Source organism: Nicotiana sylvestris, chromosome 2 (assembly GCF_000393655.2).
Source record: "Nicotiana sylvestris chromosome 2, ASM39365v2, whole genome shotgun sequence".
NCBI classification, from domain to species: Eukaryota; Viridiplantae; Streptophyta; class Magnoliopsida; order Solanales; family Solanaceae; genus Nicotiana; species Nicotiana sylvestris.
In genome coordinates this window covers 70,346,985-70,367,357 of record NC_091058.1, presented here as the reverse complement: position 1 = coordinate 70,367,357, position 20,373 = coordinate 70,346,985, and the positions used below count along the sequence as shown (strand labels likewise).

At 38.5% G+C, this 20,373-nt stretch overlaps 1 protein-coding gene across 2 annotated transcripts; it reads right to left on the bottom strand.

Moving 5' to 3' along the window:
- Nucleotides 1-820: 820 nt before the first annotated feature.
- Nucleotides 821-18,135, bottom strand: LOC104237290 (DNA mismatch repair protein MLH3). 2 transcript variants are annotated; one of them, XM_070167972.1, is made up of 25 exons: nt 17,878-18,131; nt 17,469-17,598; nt 16,692-16,743; nt 16,538-16,585; nt 14,712-14,866; nt 14,565-14,622; nt 14,424-14,481; nt 14,218-14,310; nt 13,972-14,134; nt 13,864-13,879; nt 13,542-13,738; nt 12,390-12,456; nt 10,670-12,073; nt 10,458-10,587; nt 10,237-10,331; nt 9,893-9,966; nt 9,605-9,802; nt 3,853-3,897; nt 3,726-3,779; nt 3,490-3,596; nt 3,282-3,330; nt 2,174-2,233; nt 1,877-1,949; nt 1,489-1,574; nt 821-1,365 (listed from the first exon to the last, which is right to left on the bottom strand). In XM_070167972.1, the coding sequence occupies exons 2-25, from the start codon at nt 17,592-17,594 to the stop codon at nt 1,192-1,194; spliced, it is 3,582 nt and encodes a 1,193-aa protein (XP_070024073.1). In that variant the 5' UTR covers nt 17,595-17,598; nt 17,878-18,131; the 3' UTR covers nt 821-1,191. The 2 variants fall into 2 exon arrangements, with proteins under 2 accessions (XP_070024073.1, XP_070024074.1); XM_070167973.1 differs by lacking the exons at nt 821-1,365; nt 1,489-1,574; nt 1,877-1,949; nt 2,174-2,233; nt 3,282-3,330 and having other exon boundaries at nt 3,853-3,887; nt 17,878-18,135.
- Nucleotides 18,136-20,373: the final 2,238 nt, after the last annotated feature.

Sequence of the window (20,373 nt, the reverse complement as noted above, 5' to 3'; positions counted from 1 at the left end):
ATGAGAAAAAGGGTGAGGAGTTTGTTTTTGGGACCATTTCACGCGCTTGAAAAATGTGAGAAATACTTGCCTTGCCATGTCAGCTTTTTGTGTCTAAATGATACAGTTAAAGATCGATTAAAGTGTTCAAATGAAACAGACTTAAGATTGAGTGTTTAAGTGAAAAGGGACGACAAATTTAAGGGGTTGTCAAATGTATTTGGCCAAATAGATCTTGAGGCGCGTGTTCATTATTTTTAAAAGCTGTACTGCATGTTGTTCTCCATTATGTCATCTCATATATGCTTCTCTTCAAAAGGCCAATACAACTGGTTGATTACTGTGTTAGAGCTGCTCCCCGGTACTAAAGATTTTCTGCTACACTTCTATTTTGCAATTCTCAGTCCTTTTCCTTCTATTACGTGTAACGAGGCTCCATATCTCTTTCAGATCAAGCACAGACAATGAGTATACATCATGATGTTAACATGAACATCACAGGATAGGAGTCCACCAATAATCTATAGGAGTATAATATCCGTATTGCCAATAATAATTTCTGTCAGGTACGGTTCTGCAAAAAAGGCAATATGTTTAACTAAAAAAGATCTGATTCATGCAACGATATAGCACTCAAGTTGTGGCAGCGTAGCTGGCTCCTGTGTAACTTAGGAATGAGCGGTAAAACAAATGTCAATTGAAGTTTTATATGTTCAGGACATTTGTAATACCGGCGTTCCATTATCTTCCAATATTGTCTAGCAAGATTGGGAGGGTTGCGATGGAACATACAAACTTAAGCATGTGAGCAATTCAATCTGAATGAAGTTACAAGGATCAATAATCAAATTACCTATTTCATTATCATAGCATTTCTGCACGTTCTGTACACATGATGAATGGGAGTTATTCTGGCTCTACATGGAAACTGTAGAGTCCATTCCCTTTTCCTATTTTTGTTCAAGTGTGTGTGCATGTGTGTGACAGAGAGTTGCTACCACCAAGGGGCTAGAGTTACAAATTTAGTATTTACATTCATATAGTTACCTATCATTCTTTAGTATATGCGTTCATATACGAATCAGTATTGATGCATCATTCTCCAGATTCAGATCATCCTCCATTGCCATGATGCAGACTGGATATCACGAGCTTTGCTTGATAGGTAACAACCAGAATGGGATTAGGTATATTCACGAGCGCTTTGCGACACTAGGATACAGCTGATCTTAGTCGCTTTGCTGCATGCTCTAAGCTGATTTCATGCCGATGTAATTCATGCCATGCCTCAGATGAACCCCTACCACACGAACCTAACTTGGCAATCTGCTCATGCAGAGCATCCAAGTTGACAAGAGGGACAGTTGTTGGTCGCCCATGAGCACACTAGCAAAGAAAACATAATGCAGTCATTAGTAATATGGAATTCCTCTCTTAAAACACACCCATTAACTGCAGATCCAACACAAATCCGGGTATATATTTTCTGAAATGCAATTTTCCACTCACTTGAAAACACAACGAAGTCTGCTTCAACTCCTCAACAATGAGAGAACATTCTGAAGGTAACAGTGCATCTCCAAACATAATTGCACCTAAGAAAAATTAAATAAATAGAATGGTGACATCAGGAATCAATAATCAACCAAGCTTCAACCTAAAATTGGTTTGTCAGCTAAATTGATCCTCTGTATCTGTTCCACTCCATCCATGTCATAATTATCATTCCAAATTCGAATACTTGGTAAAAAGCCATGACATCAGGAATATTAAAGAAAGATATCCTAAACCAACTAAGTTTGGTTCTAATTCCTTTTATTTTTTTCTGTGGGGGTGCGGTGGAGGCAAAGAAAGCATCAAGGCAGCTCTTAATTCATAAAGTAGATAATTAACTTACTCCTGCAAGCCTTGCTATTCAGGACCCGGTTCACTGATGGGGGTATTATAGATGATCCATCTGTATCAGCAAGCTAAGGGTTGCAAACACATTGTTTAGAAAGCATGACACGACATTTAAGGAAGAACGTAAGCAAGATACCAAACGAGGATGTTAGAATAGAGTTAAATGAGAGTGAAATACGAAAATTAGTTAATGTATATCCACAAGGGTCTGCTGTAAGTCAATCGAAGCCTATGCTACTTATTGATTATCAAAAACCGATCCCCCGACCCTTCCCACCTTCATTAGACTAACCTGTTGAAGAAATTCTAAGAGATCCACGTCAGTTAGATTAACGCCCAAAATACACGGAACCTGTATTGTCAACAACAAAAACGACAGCGCCTCAGAATCAATTATTTTTAATGAAGCATGTGCAAAAGAAACTGGTTAACCAATACATTTCTTAAAACCATGAAAGAGATCATGAATGGTTTGCCAAGCAAGTTGAAGCAATTCAATCTTCAAGGCCTAATATTCAGGAAGAGAGAACCTCTAAGGTAAGTAAAAAGAGAGAACCTCTAGCATTGTCTTCTAACTGATGGTATTACAACAACAAAAATCTCTTCCCTTGGAAGTTATACTTCAAAATTCACCCTCTGTATCCAACCCAATTAATAAATTGGATAAATTACACTGAACTCCCCTATAATATCGCTCAGTTTCTGACACACACCCTGTATTTCTAAATCAAACACTTACAACCCTTACCTTAAAATTGGTTTAACACTGTTAACAATAGTGAGTTAAAAGACAAAAATAACCCCATTGCAGCTCTATACCAATTTATCATATCTATGATTGTTTTGACGATGAAGTGGCTGGCGGAAAGAACATTCATTCAATAATTTGGCATTAGCTTTATAAAAAGAAGATTCTAACATATCAACTAATTACATTTTGAAACGAAAATAACTTGGCAGCATCCTCTCTGTTCTTCAGCACCTGACCATATTGTTGGAGTTGAAACAATGGCAACAAAGTACATTAATGGTTCGGTGTTGGCTTCATTTTCAGTTACAAATGTTTGCAACAATGTTGTTGCAGACAAGAAGCTGTTTGGAGGTACTAATCCACATAATATTGCAAGTAATGGATGGTGGAAAAAGGAGAACTAAAAGTTCCAAGCATAGACGCGCACTCCCTTCCCTTGTTTATTTACACCGTATTGTCACGTTATTCCCAAAGATTCCTAATCCCAATCCCTAATTGTTGATGTGACTTCTTAATCTTGCAATACAACAACTACAATCAATACTATACATATTAATTTTCCCTTCTAAGACAGAATACCAAATGGCTCACATATACATAAACTTTTTGAAAGTATAATATAACAGAGCCAAGTATTACAGAATGTTACCGCAAGAAGTGTGACTGCTTTTGGCTTCTTGTGGATCAGATTTAAGTTCCTGCTTTAAGCAAAACATAAAGCCTCATGCTCAGAGTTGGGTTCAACTTTAAAAACATTGAAAAATTTAGTGCAATGGAAGTTCTGGTAATTTTATCAAGTTCATAGACAGTGGTTGTGTATTGAACAGCTAAACAAAGATCCATAGGCCATAGCTTACCTGGTAAATGATCTTGAAGCTTGAGAATGAATGTTGCAGATCCAACCCCAGTTTTGAATTTGTTCAGCATAGTTGTGTAGTAACTGGTAACCAATTTCAGGCATAACCTGCCAAAGCATGGTGAAAGACTCAGAATCAACATTTTCTATTATAAATAGTATCAAGAATTTCTCCACATGCCAAGCAGCACGAGGCAAAGATAAACTCTATTTCACATTAGATGACCGTAAGCGTACCAATTCTTGTTCAGAATCAAGATATGTAGTTGTCCTCATTTGTCCAGATAGAACCTGATAATTAGCCTATCTAAGTTACAGGTTCCAAGTTGAAATGACACATCAATGAGTTTTGGACATTCTGTACCTTCTCACGCAGTTCTTCCAAACGAATTCGCTCATCTGCAGCATGCTGTAAAATATTACAATGCCAGTGTAAGCACAACGACGATAAATGCTAGAAGCAAATAAAAGATCATAATTCATGACTATGTAAAAAGGGTCGCACATTCGTTTTGAGATGGGCCTAAGTTTCTACATCAGAATATACTATACACTGCCAGACGGTCACAAAGCGACTGAAGCAAAAGACAAGGCACCCTATATCATTCTTCTTTTCTTCAGAAATATGAAGGACATGACGAACTAGAAAGTAAGACATTAATGGGTTGTTTGGTTGACGTATTATCCATCCAGGGAATGTTTATGCAGAATAATAATGCGAAGACTGTTATGCAGTAAATAATGATGTAGGGTTTCTTATGTGGTAAATAATAATCCAGGGATGTCATGCAGGGATTACCTGCTTTAAGGGGCATCTTTGTTCTTAAATACTGTTAGCGGAAACGTAAAAGAAAGAACACAAGATTTAACGTGGTTCGGATCAAAATAATCCTACGTCCACCAGAGAACAATTGCCCTTTTTAATATTAACAAAGGAAGGGGAGATTTCCCAATTACACTTAAGAGAATTTCTCTCTTAACTCTCTACTCACTACAATGTATTGTATTATTTTGGGATGATTTCTACAAGTGAAGGAGTGCATCTATTTATAGAGGTAAAGACCTCCTCTTGATGTCATTGGTGACATCAAACTACCTCCTCTTGATGTCATGGGTGACATCAAAGGAGGAAGCTTCCTCCTAGCATCCACACCAACTCTTTCCACCAACTCTTCCAATTGGCATGCCATTGTTGACTAAACATAAACCAACATTTTCAGCATGCCATTGTTAACTAAACATAAACCAACATTTTCAATCTCCACCTTGGTTTGCGTTTCGAGCGTGTGAACAACTCTGGCCAAAACTTCTAAGCTTACTGGGCAACCCCGTTGTAAGAAACAAGAAGAATCAAACCATTGTTGAACATACCACCTCCACCTAGCAACTGTTCTCTTCGGAGTTGCATCAGTTGATGCACACCCCCGCCAAGTCCTTGCAGTGTGCAAACTTAGCGAGCGGGACTATCTTGGTCAACATGTCTGCAGCATTATCGTCTGTGATAACCTTCACGACCTTGATAGTTCCCTCATCAATAACATCTCGAATAAAATGAAATCTGACATCAATGTGTTTAGTGCGCTCATGAAATCTCTGATTTTTCATTAGATGAATAGCACTCTGACTATCACATCTAAGAGTTGATTCCAGCTGAACCAAACTCAATTCCGCTACTAAACTTTTCAACCAGATAGCTTCCTTTACCGCCTCCGCTGCTGCCATGTATTCTGCTTCTGTCGTAGACAAAGCGACAATCGACTGCAAAGTCGACTTCCAACTGACGGCACTGCCAACGAGGGTAAAGATGTATCCAGTTGTGGACCTTCTTCTGTCAAGATCTCCTGCATAGTCAGAATCCACATAACCGAGAATTGAAATACCTGTACCACTTTTTCGAAAGGTAAGACCAACACCAGAAGCTCCTTTGAGATATCTCAATATCCACTTGACAGCTTCCCAATGCCTCTTTCCTGGGTTGGACATGTATCTACTTACCACACTTACAGATTGAGCAATATCTGGACGTGTGCATACCATAGCATACATAATACTACCAACTGCACTGGCATAAGGAATCTTTGACATATGCTCCACCTCATCCTCGGACTGAGGCATTTGTGACTCTGAAAGTTTAAAATGAGGAGCTAATGGTGTACTTACAGGCTTGCACGTTTGCATATTGAATCTCTCGAGAACCCTTTCAATATACCTCTTCTGAGAAAGATGTACAACATCGTCTTCTCTTGAAATCTCCATACCAAGGATTTTCTTTGCAGCTCCTAAATCCTTCATGTCAAATTCCTTACTCAATAGTTTCTTCAAAGCATTTATCTCTGTAATGTTGTTAGCAGCAATAAGCATATCATCAACATACAACAGTAAATAAATCATTGAGTTACCAGACATCTTCTTGTGATACACACAACTATCAAATGCACTCCTTGAGAATTCATGTGTAGTCATGAATGCATCAAACCTCTTGTACCACTGTCTAGGGGATTGCTTCAAACCATACAAAGACTTCTTTAGTTGGCATACGTGATCTTCTTTTCCCTCAGCTAGGAAACCTTCAGGTTGATCCATATAGATTGTCTCTTCTAGATCACCGTGTAAGAAAGCAGTTTTGACATCAAGCTGTTGAAGCTCCAAGTCAAATTGTGCAACCAATGCTAGTAGCACGCGAATTGAGCTATGCTTCACGACCGGAGAGAAAATCTCATTGTAGTCAATTCCCTCCTTTTGGCTGAAACCTTTTGCAACCAATCTCGCCTTGAACCTAGCATCTTCCACTTCAGGAATTCCCTCTTTCTTTCGGTAGACCCACTTGCATCCAACTGTCCTCTTCCCCTTTTGTCTTTTCACTAAGACCCATGTCTGATTCTTGTGAAGAGACTCCATCTCTTCAGTCATGGCTAACCGCCATTGTGCGGCATCCTTGCAAGAAGTTGCTTCAATATACGAGGAGGGCTCCAGATCTTTAATCTCTTCTTGTGCAGCTACGAACGCATATGCAATCAAGTTTGCTTGATTTATAAGGCGTTCCGGTTCTCGTGTCTGCCTCTTCTCCCTCCCCTTCGCAATTGTGTATGGTTCATTGACAGCAAGTTCTTCAACGCCTACATCTTCTGACTCATCTTTAACCTGAGTCTCTTGATCCTTTTCCTTGGCAAGCTCCACCGGAAGCTCCACCTGCTCGTTGTTCTTGTTTCCTGAAAACTCCACGGAAACTTTACGGGGATCAAGTATAGAGGATTCATCGAAGGTGACATCTCTACTAACTATAAATTTGAGTAAAGACAAACACCAAAGTTTGTACCCTTTTACTCCATCCACATACCCTACGAATATGGCCTTCTTAGCCCTTGGTTCAAGCTTTCCTTCATTAACGTGATAATAAGCTGGACACCCAAATACTCGTAAGTATGAATAGTTAGAGGGTTCACCTGACCATACCTCATTCGGAGTCTTAAAGTCAATTGCCGATGCTGGAGATCGATTGACAATATGAGCAGCAGTGTGAACTGCTTCAGCCCAAAATACTTTGGACATTTTGGCTTGTAGGAGCATACAACGAGCCTTTTCAAGAAGAGTTCTGTTCATTCTCTCGGCAACTCCATTCTGCTGTGGGGTATGCCTGACAGTCCTATGTCTTGAGATCCCATGAACCTTGCAGAATTCATTAAACTCTTCATTGCAAAACTCCAAGCCATTGTCTGTGCGAAGATACTTGATTTTCCGCTCCATTTGATTTTCAATCAAAATCTTCCACTCTTTAAATGCTTCAAAAGCATCACTTTTTGCCTTCAAAAAATACACCCAAACCTTTCGTGAGAAATCATCAATAAAAATGAGAAGATACCTCTTTCCGCCCTTCGATGGAAGTTTAGAAGGACCCCATAAATCTGAATGGATGTAGTCTAGCACTCCTCTTGTCTTGTGTTTGCCAGTGCTGAAGCTGACCTTCTTCTGCTTCCCTAGAACGCAGTGCTCACAGAAGTCAAGCGTGCTGATCTTCTCACCTTCCAAAAGTTTACGATTGCTCAACATCTCCAGTCCACGTGCGCTCATATGACCCAGTCTCATGTGCCATAGTCTTGCCTTGTCATCATTAGATAACTGCACTGTAGATGCATTTGCAGAGCCAACAATGGTGCTTCCGGCCAATGTGTAAAGGCCGTTCTCCAGCTTGCCTTTCAGCATGACTAAAGAACCTTTAGTCACCTTCATAGTTCCTGCTTCGCTCATGTACCTGTAGCCTTGTTCATCCAGAGTACCCAAGGAGATCAAATTCTTCTTCAGATCAGGAACATGACGGACTTGTGTAATAGTCCTCACGATTCCATCATGGCAGCGAACCCGAACTGAGCCAATGCCAACTATTGCACAAGTTGCATTATTGCCCATTACTACGGTTCCTCCACTTTTCTCGTAGCTGCTAAACCAGTCTTTTCGGAACGTCATATGCAGAGTACAAGCAGAGTCTAACACCCATTTGTTTTCATAACTACTATTATTATTACACGATGTTGTTAGTACATAATCATTATCAAAATTATGTACCTGTTCAACTGTAGATGCACTCGCCTTTTCCTTGGACTTTGACATTGGGCAATCTCGTTCAAAGTGCCCCTTCTTGCCACAACCCCAACACTCTGTATTCTTCTTGTTCACACGAGACTTTGATCTGTGCTTTGATTTGGTCTTTCCCTGTTGGCTAGTCCGGCCTCTTACAAAGAGGCCACTTGCCTGGTCATCTCTATCTCCTTCAATGTGCCTCCGCACATCACTAGAGTTAAGTGCCTGCCGCACTTGCTCAAGCTTGATAGGCTCCTTGCTATACATCATTGAATTCTCAATATCACGATATCCTGAAGTCAATGAAAATAGCAAAGCACATGCAAGCGTCTCCTCCTCCCTTTTAATTCCTGCAATCTGTAAGTCCATGACAAGTTTATTAAACGCATCTAAATGATCTTGTAACGAAGTACCTGGCCCCATCTTAAATGTGTGAAGACGCCGTTGTAACAACATTCTTGTTGTCACTGATCGGTCTTGGTATAGCCCTTCTAGCTTTTCCCACAACTGTTTGGCCGTCTCTTCGGTACCCGTACTCACTTCACAAAGCACGTTAGGTGCAAGGGATAGTTGGATTGCACTCAATGCATCCCCTTCAATCTTCTCCTTGTCGGGAGCTGATATATCCGTAGGATACTTTCTGTCAATAGCATGGATTGAACCTTCCCTCCGCAGTAACGCCATCATCTGGATCTTCCAGATATTGAAGTTGTTGCGTCCATTGAATCTATCAATTTCAAACTTCATGGAACTCATATTTGCTTGTTCTTCCTCCTTGGATCGTTAAAGAATCTTGTCGCTCTGATACCAATTGTTAGCGGAAACGTAAAAGAAAGAACACAAGATTTAACGTGGTTCGGATCAAAATAATCCTACGTCCACCAGAGAACAATTGCCCTTTTTAATATTAACAAAGGAAGGGGAGATTTCCCAATTACACTTAAGAGAATTTCTCTCTTAACTCTCTACTCACTACAATGTATTGTATTATTTTGGGATGATTTCTACAAGTGAAGGAGTGCATCTATTTATAGAGGTAAAGACCTCCTCTTGATGTCATTGGTGACATCAAACTACCTCCTCTTGATGTCATGGGTGACATCAAAGGAGGAAGCTTCCTCCTAGCATCCACACCAAATCTTTCCACCAACTCTTCCAATTGGCATGCCATTGTTGACTAAACATAAACCAACATTTTCAGCATGTCATTGTTAACTAAACATAAACCAACATTTTCAAATACTCTTATCCATCCACTGCTTATACATGTTATCTTATTTCACATTCTAGCCCGCATAAAACAATGCATAGGTTATTGCATAAATTATGAGGGCATTAATAATGTAAAGTTTAATACCACCAATCAAACGCTGCATTAGTTATACTGATATTATATTTTCTTACAAGGCAAACAAGATTATATTTTTTATGTCAAATTTTATGTGACCTCTAAGAGAAACAATCTTTAAAGTAAATGCATAAAGGAAATTCACGAGAAAACAAGAACGGCCACAATGCACTATGCAAAGATTAGAATAGACCTGATCAATTATAGCAAGAGTTTTGCCCGCCACAATCGGAATATACTTCTTATCAACCTGTTGGAGAACTTTGGCACCCTCCAGGCAGTTTTTATCAATGGTATCAGGAACCAATGAATCACCAACAAAATGCAAGATGCCAGAAGTGACATTGAGTATGGTATCCTGATTCTTAAGATCCTCTGCTCCACTCCCGCTCTGTACCTCATGTTGAAAAAGCAAAAAGTTCACCATCTCAACAATAAATAAAATTCACAAAAACATCAGGGAGTTGCTAAGGTACTCAACTGCAGTCTCTGGACAGTAGTTCCTCCATTTTGCCCCAGAATCTAAGAAATTTTGAGTTTTTGTTGATGCAAATTCTGAATTATTGAATAGAAATGTAAGGCATGACAATTCTATCACAAGATCAAAAAATAAGCAGGACGGAATAGAAAGAGACTATGTGGCTTAGGAGACCACAAAAGAGACGTTGTAACCTATGACTGAGGAATACTTTCATGATTAATAAGAACGGCCTCTGAGATAATCTTGAAAAGCGGGTGAAAGAAATGAGCTAACAAACTGAAACATGCACTAGGAATCATTCAGCTTTTATTCAGGTCAGGAACGAATGGCAGGAACTGGTTTACCTTCTTTTGACTCCAGATTGTGTGTACTTGTCCACTCCCCTTGAGTTTGTAGTTCGCTATTCCAGATGTTAACAAGTTTCGTTTTCACATTTGGCCTGAAGAGAAAACATCAGGCTGTGTGAGTTACAAACATATTTGATAGAGATAATATAAGAGAGAGACCTGAGCGCCCCCCCCCCCACCCGCCCCCCCACCCACACAAAAAAAATTGATAACAGTACCTGACATTAGAGAATATACCATCACCACAACTTGGGATGGAAGATTGATCACATTGACGGGATGACTGCTGTGGAAGCTCCAAGTTAACAGCTTCTGCAGAATGTTGCAGTCTCCTTGCAGCACTAGTTTCTGCATGGTACAAAAGAGCATTAATTAGTTATGCACATCATCATTCATTATTAGCACAAACAAGCACTCAAGGACAAAATACCTGGCATGAGTGGTACATCATGAACAGTTTTAAGGTTGTTATTTCCTGCTGCTTTTCTTAAAGACTCACTCATGGAAAAGAACTTCTTCTTGCCTTGGTAAAATGGAGGAGCTGAATGACTTCTTCCACTGTGCCTTCTTAGCTTATCTGTTATACCTTGATTTCCTGTATCAATCCATTTATGCGAGTCTCCATCCACCCTAGAGGAGAGCATAGCTCGTGGTATCAAATAATTATTAAGATTTTCTTCACCATGAGAATGTACACGTGACAAATCACCTCCATCATAATAGAATTCAGAAGGACCTGAACTGTAAATGTCCTGCGGATCATGAACCCCTATTCTGCCCATATCCTCCACAGAACAAGCATTAAAATTGAGATCGAACTTTGCAGAACTTCGGAACAAGCAATCCTCTTTTCCCAAATTGTGTAGGGCAGGACCCAGGAGATTATGTTTTCCAAAATTATACGTGACACCAATTTCATCTTTAACGGAGGTTTCAATCCCATTTTCAGCAATATAAGGATCAACATCTTGAAAACGGGTACCGAGCAAAGGAACTGGTAGCAGCGGACATGGATCTGAACTAAAAGGCAGCTGACTAGAATCACAATTTTCAGTCTGTTTAACAAAGTCAAGAAGATGATTGTCTTCATCTAGGATGTCCTTGCTTTGAGTTCTGCACCCGGAGAAATTTTCAAAAAATAGCTCCTTGCCCCTAGGAAACCTTTGATCTAGGACCTGGTTAACAACATCAACTACTTCAAATTTAACACTGTAATCATCTTCAAGGATATCTCGTTTAATTCCGTAATCACTTATTTTAAATTTAATATCTTCATCACTATCAAAAGATGCTCCATCATGTATCTGGCTTCTACGCGAAGAACAACTTTGCATAAATGGTTTCCTCCTGTCATGTGTCACATTTGAACTATAATCAAGCTCAAGAGACTCCATAAACGAGGCTTCCTCTGATGAGCCAGCTACAATTGTTAGGCACTCATCCTTCCATCCTGAACCTAACTGGCAGTCTGATTTATGACTGGAGCTAGCTGGAGAATTGAATTTGTTCTCCGGGAAATCATCTCCTATAGAGAAAACATTAGATGAAAAAGGCTGCGGAGAGCTTCTGGATTTCCAGTTCACACCCATTGTGCAATGACCAGTAGATCCATCAACTGACCGATTTGAACTTTCAGTCTGACAGAGAAATCTGGACTCAGGATCATGCTTTTCAGAAGCACTTCCCCACAGAATATTCTGCGAAGATTGAATCTCTCTCCTGACAGAGTACTCTTCAGTTAGTTTCTTTGGCTGCGGGGAAGGAAGCTCAAGCGTAGGATTGCAACTCCGGGCCCTGCACCTCTTTTTCCTGATCTCATGATTCACAGACATATCTGAGAAGAGAAGCAGGGAGTGGGATAGCAAGAGATGAGGAGGATACTTCTTATCTAGGTTTTCTAAAGCTAATTAAGAGAAAAGAAAGTGACAAATCTAGACGATACCATAACAATGAAATACTTTGCACCATCTGATGCATAAGTAACTCTGTCTCCACCCCCCCACCCCCCACCCCCCCAATTTGGAGGTAGGTGGAAGCTACAGGGAAGGGAATGTGTGTGGGGTGGTCAAACCAAAATGTACAGAATACATCAAGTATAATGAATCCTAAGTGGCGTTGCATAAGAATGTCGATAGTGCAATTGCTCTCACCAGAGTTACTTTCTGCCCAGAGATTTGTGACAGTATCCTTAATAAAGGGAAGGACAGGGCTCCAATCCTTCAACAGTAAAATGAAGAAGCAACTGGTTATCAGAAGAGATTCTTGAAAAGCACATCAAAATAGCATTATTAGATGAACGCAACCAGTATCAGTGATACCTTAAAAGGAAATTAAACGCTGCACATCATTTTTGCAATTGGATTGTGCATCTAACATGGAAGAAAAATGAACAAGTGACATATTCTAAGACTAAGATAGACAAACAAAACCAGACCCCCCACCCACCCACCCCACCCCACCCCGCCCCTTTTTTTCCTTGTGGTGATAACTGATACCTCAAGCCATTCCTCTCTTAACCTACATGGCACATAAACTCAATGAAGTAGATTGATGTAGCAAATTCTTTTTTATTTTGAGCATGGTAAGGTTGTATAAATGGAGCATAAAGATTGTGCCAAAATTACAAACAGTGCAGACCCTTTACAGTTACTGCAGGAAGCTGAAGAAATCCATCATCCTATCCACAGTATTAACATTTTATGGTCTAAACCAAAAAGCTAAAAAGGAAATGTGTCTATGTAAATCAGACTGCAAAATTCATTTAAAGGGAAGTGGAAATGAATGGGTAAGCAAAAACCAGGAGAATTTGAAACTGTAAGAATTATCAGTCACAGATGCAGCAAACAAGTCATACTAAGAAATACAACATTCCAATCAGTAAGACAAATTTGTATGACATATCGTTGTTAACACTGACCTGTTTGGTTTTGCAACCAAAGAAGTTTAGAAACATGGTTTTGCACTGTTCTCCCACAACAATAAGGAGATTACTCTGTTCTCCAGAAACAGCCATTATGCCAGGGTCTTGCCTGTTGGGGTCCTTTTTTTAACACTTTGAAATCCTATATGTTTAGTAGCGACCAATGGTGTTTATTTAGTAAACCTATTAATTTCGCCCTTATTAAAGTCCCGAAAAATGATAAGGTGTTTAGTGATAATTTTTCAAAAACAACCCCAACCAATACTGAAAAACAAACCCAAAAACCTGAACCTAATTCCATAAAGAATATATCCAAACACTCACATTAGATTTCCAAACCCCAAAGCAAAATAAAACCATAGACAGCAACGAACAATCTCACCTTAAATTCCACAGAGGCCTTTGATGGCTCCAAAGTTAAATCATAAAAAGATCTTGGGCAGTTTAGGTTCAACAAAAACAGTGGATACATCTGGGAGCTACTTCGCCGCTCAACATCAGAAGCGTTGTCAAAGCTCATTGCTAAGTTATTGAGTAGTTTATGTATTGGTCCCTTGGAAACAAATCTTAAATTGATGTCTGCATTAGTGAAGGTCAAGGAGAACAAATTCACTGTAAAAGACAAGCATCCAATATAGTAATTGTCAACCAAAGATTAGTTTTTCTTTCTTTGGGCAGGAAAATGTACTGAAATAAGTGGATACAGAAATATTGAAGGACCTGCAAATTAAGCAGTTCTAGTTAGGGGAAAAAAGTGTAGAAAGATAACTTTATCACATCTCTTATCCATCAATTTGGCGGGACGTATATACCTTCATCGTGTAAACATCAGGACCTGAGATGTATCCAGAGAGGTTGAGTGAACCATCACTTGCATTCAATTTGTTTAGGGAGCTCAAATCCTGAATACCAAACCCACTGGACAACAGGGGCAACGGAGAAGGAGAAGCACGCGTGCAAAGCAGGTCATCCTCACTGCATTCAAATCGTCAAATGGAAAAAAAAAATCTAAGGAAACAGACAGGAAATACCCTTTAGCAAGTGTAACAAAGAAAGACCTTTCAATATCAACAATTCTGAAGGAGACACTGGGATGCACAAGGGCGATTCTTAGCAGACACTCTTTCACGGAATGCAAGATCCTCTTTGGGCTTCCAGAAGATATATGCAAACCAAAGCCAATCAGGTCTGAGAACAGCTTTAGAAATACATTATGTAAATCAATAACTTTGTTTTGTCTGAATTGCAAGAAAACTAGAAGTACTTGGAGAGCATTTGCTTCCTTCGAACTGGTTGGTTGTAAAATAAATCACGAACAATGACTGCAAAAAGAAAAATGCCAAGAAATCTCCTTATTAGCAAACAGCAGTCAACTCGCGTATCAGGTAAGCTTAGACACAATTACCTGTTGTACCAACATCTTGTCTATCATCATCAATTCCAAGGTACAAACACTTGCCGTCCTGTAAACAATGTTAAGAAAAAAGACCAAGTTAGTAGTTTTATACCTATCCTGATGGATACTACCAACTAAAACTAAAAAGATCTTTACCTTCAAAACCTTATGATATCCATTTGGCTTTCCGTGAGTTTTCGTAACAATTTCCAACAAAGAAACGTCAGAAATAGAGCTCAGAGCCTCTCCTTTAAAGCCAAAGCTTGCTGGGAAAGCATGCACATCATCCAAGTGTCTGTATTTTGATGTCACTGGCATAAAGCAAGCATTCAGACCATTGTAAGAATGGGCAGACAAAAAGGAAGCTTAACAGAAGATGAAAGAAACAGGCACATATACTATCTCCGTAAGCTGAGCCAAAACTTCCTCATCACCAATATGTATGTTCCGGCTCAACTTCAGCTAAGATAATAATCGAAACTACAGCGGAACTCCAAAAGCATATTCCAATAGCCACCGACTTCATTAACTCCACAAGGAAGACCCACTTGACATGATCATAAGCATTTCCCAAGTCCAGCTTAGAAACAATCCCAGCTTCATTCTTCCTCATTCTAGAAAGTATAAACACTCATCAGCTAACAATACTGCATCCTAAATTTGTCTGCCATTAACAAAAGCCTTCCGTATCTCTGAGATGAAAATGCCAATTATTGTCTCCAATAATTTTGTTAGTACCTCGGCAGTAATTTAGCACCTAACTCTTTTCTTTTCAGGAATTAATCCTATGAAGGTTGAATACCAACTCTTCTGAAACACTCTCTGTCTCGTGAAAGTGCTGCAATGCCTTCTTTACATCATCCTTCAAGATAGCCTAACATCTCTGATCGCCATAGTATAGCCATCTTGTCCAGAGGCATTGCCCTGCATGTTCTTAATTACCAGCTCAACTCCTCAGCAGAGAAAAGATCTCTACAGCCATTCCTTCTCTTTCTCTGATATCCCCTCGAGTTCTCTACATATCCATTCGATTATTCGAGTCTCAGTTTCTTGGAGTAGAGTTTCATAGAGACTCAAAGTCTCGCTTTACAGCCTCATCAAAGTTTCATATAAATAGCATCATACTACCTGCTCATCTCAAAAGTAGTATATCCATAGATAACTCGGATGAAAATGATCAAAAGTATCTGTCAGGTTGCTCAAATCATGAGTCACAGAATTTTAGACTGCCACAAACTTGTGATTGGAGCAGGAGAAAAAGGGGGAGGAGACAAGACAGATTTTGTTTGTTCAGCCTTACTTTTTTTTGCCACGAAAAGAAGAAAGAATTTCGAGAAGCAAAGTGAAGGAATTCAAAAGAGGGATGCCAAGTGAAGAATGTGAACTGTGAAGAAAGAAGATATATGGGGAATGTCTTGCATGATTATTCCATCAAGCATGTCCGGATTTAAAATAGAGTTTACAAGTAATCTCAAAAAGGAAAAGAAATAAATTCCTACTTCTTATTACACGATTAATTCTAAATCTTTTCCATATTTACAAGGAACGGATTCTTTCCATATTTACAATTTCCTAATATTAATATCCATAACAGATAGAAAAACTAGGATCCTAACCCAATTGTAGCTAGAGAAAATGATAAAAATATCAATCTACCAAATATAGGCATCAACTGCATTTGTCATTACAGCAAATTCGACAATGAGTCCACCATGCAAATTAAAGATCATGATGATACCACTAAAAGTTTAGTTCTATTTTATTTCAAGAACATTTGAAATCAAGTTAGCCCGATTACAAGTAAAACCACTAAAACGTGTATGCCAAAAGAAGCTAGTGAACACACAAACCGACAAACATCCTATCAGCAAAGTAACTATGCATGCTCCTCCATCCAAGTTGTCAGGCAGAAGAAATTACGTACAGCAGCATCAATACAATAGAAAAGATTATGTCAGTCCAACATTTTGCAAAAAGATTACCATATCTTTCTCCTATCAGCACCAGTCCGTCTCGTGAAACACCAGATCCTTCAAAAGAAAGTACAATTTTACGAGATCAAGTAAAATAATAAATTGAGCAGAACTTTTCTGCAGATCAAAATGCATTACATCAATCAAAGAAACTAGTACTTACCGTTGTCATTCACCTTAATATAGCAGGTCCCAACACTAAGAGCAACATATACCTGGTAGAAAGTGGGTTTAAGATCAATCTTGGAGTACTATTTATAAGAATAACAAACATAAAATAACAGCCCTATGAGGAAATAAATCTCATGAAAAGAAAAGGAATTGTGATATCAGAATGGAACACCAATCATACTAACAGGAGAAAGACGTATCAATTTTCATACAAAAGGATCATCCCATTACTGGGAAATGTTAACTCTGTCAAATTGTTAGAACGTGAAGCATATGTCATTGTCATCTGCGGTAACAAACGAAGGAAGGTAAAATTCATTGAAGTAATGAAGTGCCTCGCCGGGCACTGCCTTTTGTCCCAGCAACTCACAAATTCGCAGGTGCAATTAGTCTACGCAATTAAAATTGGATAAAAGCACAACTTGCCAGCATTAGTTCACTTACCTATGATATTCTCAACCCCGCCTCTAATGATCCTCAAATCATTAACAAACTCAAAAAAGAAAAAACATATACTTCCCCCATTATCTTGTAAGGCACAATTTTAAGAATCAATCGACCTCGAAAAATCTAGACCCCGTAAAGGAGAAGGACAGGTGAGGGCATTTATGAAAATCTGGCCAAATCGCTACTTTTTATAATTATAATTACTTAGTTTCTTGAAAAAGTTGTGTGACTGGGACCTTTAAGAACAACTCCACAATTTTCCATTCAATACCTTGCAAAATCATAAAGAGTATTGAAACATTGAAAGGGTAAATGGGAGTACCTTGGTAGCACCAGCATCAAGGCTGTTGAAAACCAACTCCTCAACAACCCTTGTGAAATCATACAATATAAACCCTGATCTAATTGAGCTCCGAATACCCTCAGGCAATCGCTTAATGCTTCCCATATCCCTAAAGAAAATAAAAAATACATTCTTGAATATGATTTACCTAAGCTGTCGGAACGCCAACCTTTTTTTTATTTATTTAAAAAAAGAAGATTTCTTGAATTTCCTTAAAATGTGCATGCAGCAATGTGAATGCCAATATAATCGTAAAACCCTACTATTTTTATAATTTCCTTATAATATTCAAAAATGCCTGTGTAGTTTTTAAAACCGAACGAGCTCTGGAACTTTTTAAAATTATGCAAGCAAAATGCCAAGATAATGGTAAGAAGAGTAGAATTACCTGAGAAAAGAAATTGGCGGGAAAATTGAATCAGGGTTTAGGGTTTTGATCGGACATCGTCAGTGAAACAGTTAAGAGAAACAACTCGGCGGAATATGCTATGCTGCGCCGGTAGGGTACCAAGTTCGGCTTTTTCAGTTGAGCGGGCTTTTATAATTTGAAAGCAAGGTGAAGATTGGCGGTCGGTTACGGTATATGATGGTGGTGAAAGGGCGCAAATTTCTAAAATGCGCTGGTGGTATTTCGATGACGTGTCGGCGTAAACTTCATCTACTGTTATTTAATTTTATATTGCTTAATAATCCTTTTCAAGAACAAGAGGGGTGTACTCTCACTTTAATTTTTATTATTATTATATTCTACAATGACTAAATTGTTTTATTTAGTGCAATTTGCAAATATTGACGCCTAAGATAATTACTGGATGTACTTTATAATATGTATTGACCAACTCTTATGTCTCTAACCTCAGTATAAACTTCCAAAATATTTAAGATTACTCTACTTTTATTAAATGTTTGTAGCTAACAAAAATATAATTTATTTTAAAAACTTGTACATGATATCTTCTTTAGTTAACTTCAATAATTATATAGTTACTATATGAAATCTATTACTGTTTGACCACAAAAATTGATTTTGAGATTAAATAATTGGATTTATATTTTTTGAACCACTAACATCAGTTGATTCGGAGCATTAAAAAAGTAGTAAACACTAAAAAGCAAATAAAACATAAATCAATTAAGCAGTAGAGCAAGAAATTCTTCTCAATTTCTAATTTTCGAACAATCTTCCAAAAGCCAAAGAGATCAAATTACATAATGGCTGAAAAAGTTATATTTCAATATTATTTTGTATGTAAAGATCGTTTTTCTCTTCTCTTCGAGCACCCTACCCACCTCCACCTCCCGGGATAGTCACCTATTTATAGCCGAAGGGATAAGCAGCAACTCCAAATCCCTCAGTTGCACGTTGGAGAGGATAAATCGTATGAGTGAGATTCCAACTAATGCTGATCTTTTCGACGCAACATAATGGATCACAATCTCCAAAAAGATTCGAATTCTATTGACCAAGTCTTCGAGAGTCTTCAACTCCATTCCCGCCTTTGCCCTTTCGAGTTGTTCCATATCATATAGCTCCAATTACAATTCACGCATTTCGAATCCAGCCACGCGCCGTCTCCTCATGATGCCATATAGAGTCCGGATTTTGCCAATACAATTACCAAGTTGATTAGATAATGTATAATTCAAATTATTATATTAAATTTTGTATAGGGGAATCTTACACAGGAAATAAAATCGAAGTGGGATTACAATATATATATTGTTGTTTGACGTGTGTTACTTGTAACCTTTTTTATTTTAAGAGGCATTAGTAAATTGTTGTCCAAAAGAAAGAAATAGGGTCCATTGCTCCAGAGATGAGTTAAACATTACACGTGCAGTTTCCATTGGCTAAAAACCGAATGTATTTAGTATTTGGCGTTGATTCTTTTCTTTGATTGGTTAGTGAGGTAGTTAAGTGACAGGCAAGTAACCTAGTCATGTTATTTCATTTTCTCTTCTTTTGCTAACTTTCATGAAAAGCCAGTTTCTTGTACTTGTGAGTTTTTATTATTAGCTTGTTGAAAAAAAGAAATTATTTTTAGTTGGGGATGTCAAAGTAGGCGTTTAGACATAAATTCTAAGATTTTTTTTAATTTGAAATTTCACTATAATTTGATTTGAAGATAAAGTTGTGTTTGGTTATGTCACGACCCACAAAACCAACCCGATCGTGATGGCGCCTATCATAAAACTAGCTCAGCCGACACAATCCCAATCAAATCGATATTTCAAAATAAAGATGCTTCAAACTATTAATTAATAAAATTTCACAGCATAAGTCTAAATAACAAGTGCGGAAAGAACAAAGGCCCGACATCGGGGTGTCACAAATCACGAGCATCTACTAAGGGTTGTTTGAATATAGCTAAGACTATTACAGTCTGGAAAAACACTAATATAATCTAAGGAAGATAAGAGGGAGAAAAGCAAGGTTGCGATCGCCATGCAGCTACCTTGCTGACTCCGAATATCCGCGACGGATGAAAGATCAACGCTCGCTATCACGTCCAGCAACTCCTGGATCGGCACATAAGGTGCAGGGAGTAATGTGAGTACACCAACTCAGTAAGTAATAAAAATAAATAAGGACTGAGCAGTAAGAAACACATAAATCCACATCATGAAATCACAGTAAGTACAACCTGCCTTCAAAATAGAATATAGTCAAAACATCTCGTTTAAAATCCATTTTTCAGTAAAAATCATTTAAAGTTGCTTTTCAATAGTTTCAGCAGAAGCTCAATGCAATTTTCGAGTAAAGTGATAAAAATTATAAATACCCATCGGGCAAAACATGTATCATAAACCGCCCCTCGGGCATAACATCACTCAAAATCAGCCCCTCGGACAACCTTACAATCACTCGTAATTAGCCCCTCGG

Excerpts from the sequence above, each read along its gene's own strand:
- LOC104237290 (XM_070167972.1), bottom strand. The coding sequence starts at position 17,594 with ATGGGAAGCATTAAGCGATTGCCTGAGGGTATTCGGAGCTCAATTAGA. Across the intron at positions 14,867-16,537 it reads GCTGATAGGAGAAAGATATG|TGACATCAAAATACAGACAC; the intron begins GTAATCTTTTTG and ends GCTTTATGCCAG. Across the intron at positions 1,575-1,876 it reads GAATAGCAAGGCTTGCAGGA|GTGCAATTATGTTTGGAGAT; the intron begins GTAAGTTAATTA and ends AATTTTTCTTAG.